The following is a 3,406-nucleotide window of genomic DNA, read 5'->3' as shown; positions in this document are numbered from 1 at the left end:
GATGCCAAACACAGACCCAGAAACAGGCTTTTCCCAAGAGAGAAGCAAAACTGGAAGTGTAGCCCTCAGTAGGCACTCGTTTATCACAGATGGAATTTTTGGGGAATGGATAAAGTGGTCTCTGTGTCTGACTCATCTCTAATTTCTGTAGACTGGATCACATCTCAGTCTCCTGCCTTCACTTTGTGGTTTCTGGGATTGTTGTGACACTGGCATGCAGTGATAAGACAGGGGAAACCTGTTCCTGACTCTGTCCTGGCTTGAAAAAACAGAGAACTATGCTGTGCTGGGCCTCACCCCGAAAGGCAGTTCCCACATCCCACTCAGGCAGACAGCAGAAAAAGAAATGGCCCAAGGCACAATTTCTGGAGCCAAAAGCCTGTGTGCTGAGTCAGGGCAGGATACCTCTTCCAGGAAGCTGGAGCCGGCCAGGCTGCGAGCACCAGGGGAGCTGGGAGTGTAGGGGTCAGCGTAGGAGGGGGAGTGGGGCACGGCCGGCTTCTCCAGGGAGCTGGAAGCTGTCGAGGGCTGACTTCCCACCAAGCTCCATCTGTTCAGCTAAAGAGAAGGCAGAATTGAGACAGGAACATGACATGTTGTTTCCTACTTGCTGCTCATCCTTGATGGGGGGGTCAGAGTGGGGAGTTTCCAGCCAGTTCCAGTCCCGGCTGTGAGGGATGGCAGATTCCCGACTAGGCTGTCTGTGCTGACAAGGGCCCTTCCCTGGGCCTGACACAGATGCACGCTCATCAAGGGGAGGGAAACGTGGCATCACACACTGAACCAGTGATGGACACATGCTGGAAAGCCCTCAGAGGAAGGGCTTGTGTCCTATGAAGTCATTAACACTCCTACTTGCAGAGTTCTGGTGCTCGGTGCCCGGCACCTCAGGTCTCAGTGTGTGAGAGGGCCATGGCCTCAGGCCTCAGGGCCATGTGCTGCGTTCAACCTCATCTCCTACACGCCATTTTCAAACAGCAATGGGTTTCTTGCCTGCCCTGGAGCACCCACCAGGACAGCTATCCCTGTGAGTAGCACACAAACCCTGCACCCTTACACTGCTGAGGTCCAGGTGTGGCGGGGGAGCTGCCGGGCGGTGCTGCGCGCCGGGTGCTGCGTAGGGCTCGTGGTACAGCAGCTCTCCAGGGGAGGGTTCAGGAATGAGCCTACAGATGGTCCTCTCCACATCCTGGCTGGGCAGCTGCTGGCCACAAGGCCCACACTTGTCCTTGGACTTTCTGGCGCTGCTTCCCCTTCGCAGGTCCTGCGTGGGCAGCCCTGTGCTTGGCCAGATGGTTTGTGCCAGGCACTGAAAGGAGAAGACAGAGCCTGGAGCTGGCTGTCCCCAGGCCAGCCCTGGAGACACAGACCCATCCTGTAGCCAGTGCAGGGCACTCCTGCATCAGCACAGTCCTGTGGCCAAGCCTGTGCCCCACGTGCTCCTCCCTGGATGTACAAATACTGCACAGGGTCAGAGCAAAGGCCTGGCCTGTCACCCCCAACACCCACAGCTTTACTCTGGGATTTCCTGGCCTTGAAACAGTCCCATTTACCCTTTTGCAATCTGTACAAACAGTCCTTACACAGAGTGCAGTATTGGGATAGGACCCTTTGGCAGACTTTATCAGCAATGCTAAAGCTGAGCCAGGACAAAGAGAGGCTCCTGGCATGGGGGTGCTGTGTTGCATGGCAAACGGGGACCAGGTGAGCTCAGCCCATCGGGCACTGGGACAGACCACTCTGCTCCAGGGCAGGGACTTTCCCCACATGCATCCCAGGCTTTCGGACTTACATGGAAAGGCTGGGAATAGCCAGGGGAGAGGGGTTCTTCGAGCCCCTTGCTCTCAGGCATCAGCACGAAGGAGTGTCCGTCAGGGAGAGAGCCGCTGTTCTGGGAGAGGTGTGTCAGGGTGGGCACTCTGCCTCCTGAGGCCCAGGAGTTTGTGCGGCCATCAGATGTGAGCGACCCCCTCCCGCTGCCAGCAAACTGGATGGGGGAGAAGAACAGCACGTAGGGACAGCCCTCTGGGTGGCTGCCAGCATGTCCCTCCCCAGCCCTGTCCCCTCAGCTTCGTCGGGCCAGCCCAGCCCTCCCTGCCCACATGAGCCTGGGGTCTGCGCTGTGCCCACATGGTGAGCAGCTGCCCGAGTGGCCATGCCTGGTGTGGTGGGGTGTGCAGCCCTTCACAGCTGAGTGGGTGGCTGATTTCAGCTTTTAGGGGCAAAAGACGAGGGTTCACAGGGAGGTGAAGGGTGCTCAGGCACCCTGACCCCATCCCAGCTGCAGTGGGCATCCCCTCCTTGCAAGACCCTCTTAATGTCCTTGTGCCAATGCCTCACTGCACAACACTGTCCCAGCCTAGGGCCAGGGACCTGCTTTTGAAGGGATTTCATATAATGTATGCCTATGTGATGTGATACAGGAATTCAAAATAATTCGTAGGGATCAGCAACTTCATGAGAGCCTTTGAGAAAGGGACTTGCAGCAAAGTCTTGTGTCACAAGAGTATGACACGTGGCCAGAGGTTGGGCAGACAGGAGTCCTGAGAAGCATCTATTGATGACCGTGCAAACCCACAGCATCAAGTTACCTGGCTGGGGTGGGGCAGCTTTGATCCTGAGAAACTCTCTGATCCAGAGAGGGAGGAGTCGGCGTTTCGAAACTGGGCTGTTTTGAGGCAGTAGAGCCACTCCTGGTAATCGTCATAGCTGCGGCAGATCACCCGGATCGAATTGATTAGTCGCCCTGTAAAAACACCCTTCACTGTCACTGGCTTTAACCGATGTGCTGCTTTCTTCAGAAACCCACAGGAGTCCCCTTGCTCCATCCCTCCCCACACTCTCCTGGGGTCTGGAGATGCTGACACTGGTGCAGGGACAACGGGAATGCTCAGCCTTCTGTGCTGACCCCTTTGCACCTGAAGAGCAGACACAGGCAGGATCCAAATGAGGGGGAACCCGGTCAGCCAAGCTGTGACAAGCTCATCCCCTGCCACTTGCTCCCAGCCTCTCCCTGCCAGCACAGCCAGGGCACAGACAGGATGACATTTCCAAGCTTGGGTGCCAACGTGAGCTAGCCCAGCCAAGAAGATGGGCACAGCCCATCGCAGAGACCTCCGTGGCTGCAGCCAGCACACCTCGGCATGCCGGACACGCACCTTCTATTAAAAAGGAGGTTTTCTCATTTTCTTCAAAAAGCACTTGGATGGCGTTGAGTGGCAGCTCGCCCTGTCGAGAGAGAAGCAGGCTTAGGACTGTACAGCTGAGCCCAGCTCACAGCCCAGCACAGCTCACAAGCCCAGCTTGTTCTTTGGGGCTCCCCAAGCTGAATTTTTCCTTACATATATGGAACAAGGACAGTCCTGGGAGAGCAGCTGAAGCAGATTTTGAACTGTAACCATCTCAC

At 56.5% G+C, this 3,406-nt stretch overlaps 1 protein-coding gene across 1 annotated transcript in view; it reads right to left on the bottom strand.

Moving 5' to 3' along the window:
- PLEKHN1 (pleckstrin homology domain containing, family N member 1) overlaps positions 1-3,406 on the bottom strand; it is a 19,949-nt gene that overhangs the window by 1,669 nt on the left and 14,874 nt on the right. Inside the window, exons 9-13 of the mRNA XM_010005257.1 lie at positions 3,159-3,228; positions 2,592-2,746; positions 1,793-1,987; positions 1,058-1,309; positions 406-558 (exon numbers count right to left, since the gene is read on the bottom strand). Of these exons, the coding sequence (XP_010003559.1) occupies positions 406-558; positions 1,058-1,309; positions 1,793-1,987; positions 2,592-2,746; positions 3,159-3,228 (825 nt within the window). The remainder of the gene's footprint in view (positions 1-405; positions 559-1,057; positions 1,310-1,792; positions 1,988-2,591; positions 2,747-3,158; positions 3,229-3,406) is intronic.

Source organism: Chaetura pelagica, unplaced genomic scaffold (genome assembly GCF_000747805.2).
Source record: "Chaetura pelagica isolate M959 unplaced genomic scaffold, ChaPel_1.0 scaffold159, whole genome shotgun sequence".
In the NCBI taxonomy this organism is placed as follows: domain Eukaryota; kingdom Metazoa; phylum Chordata; class Aves; order Apodiformes; family Apodidae; genus Chaetura; species Chaetura pelagica.
This window is presented reverse-complemented; position numbering and strand designations above follow the sequence as displayed.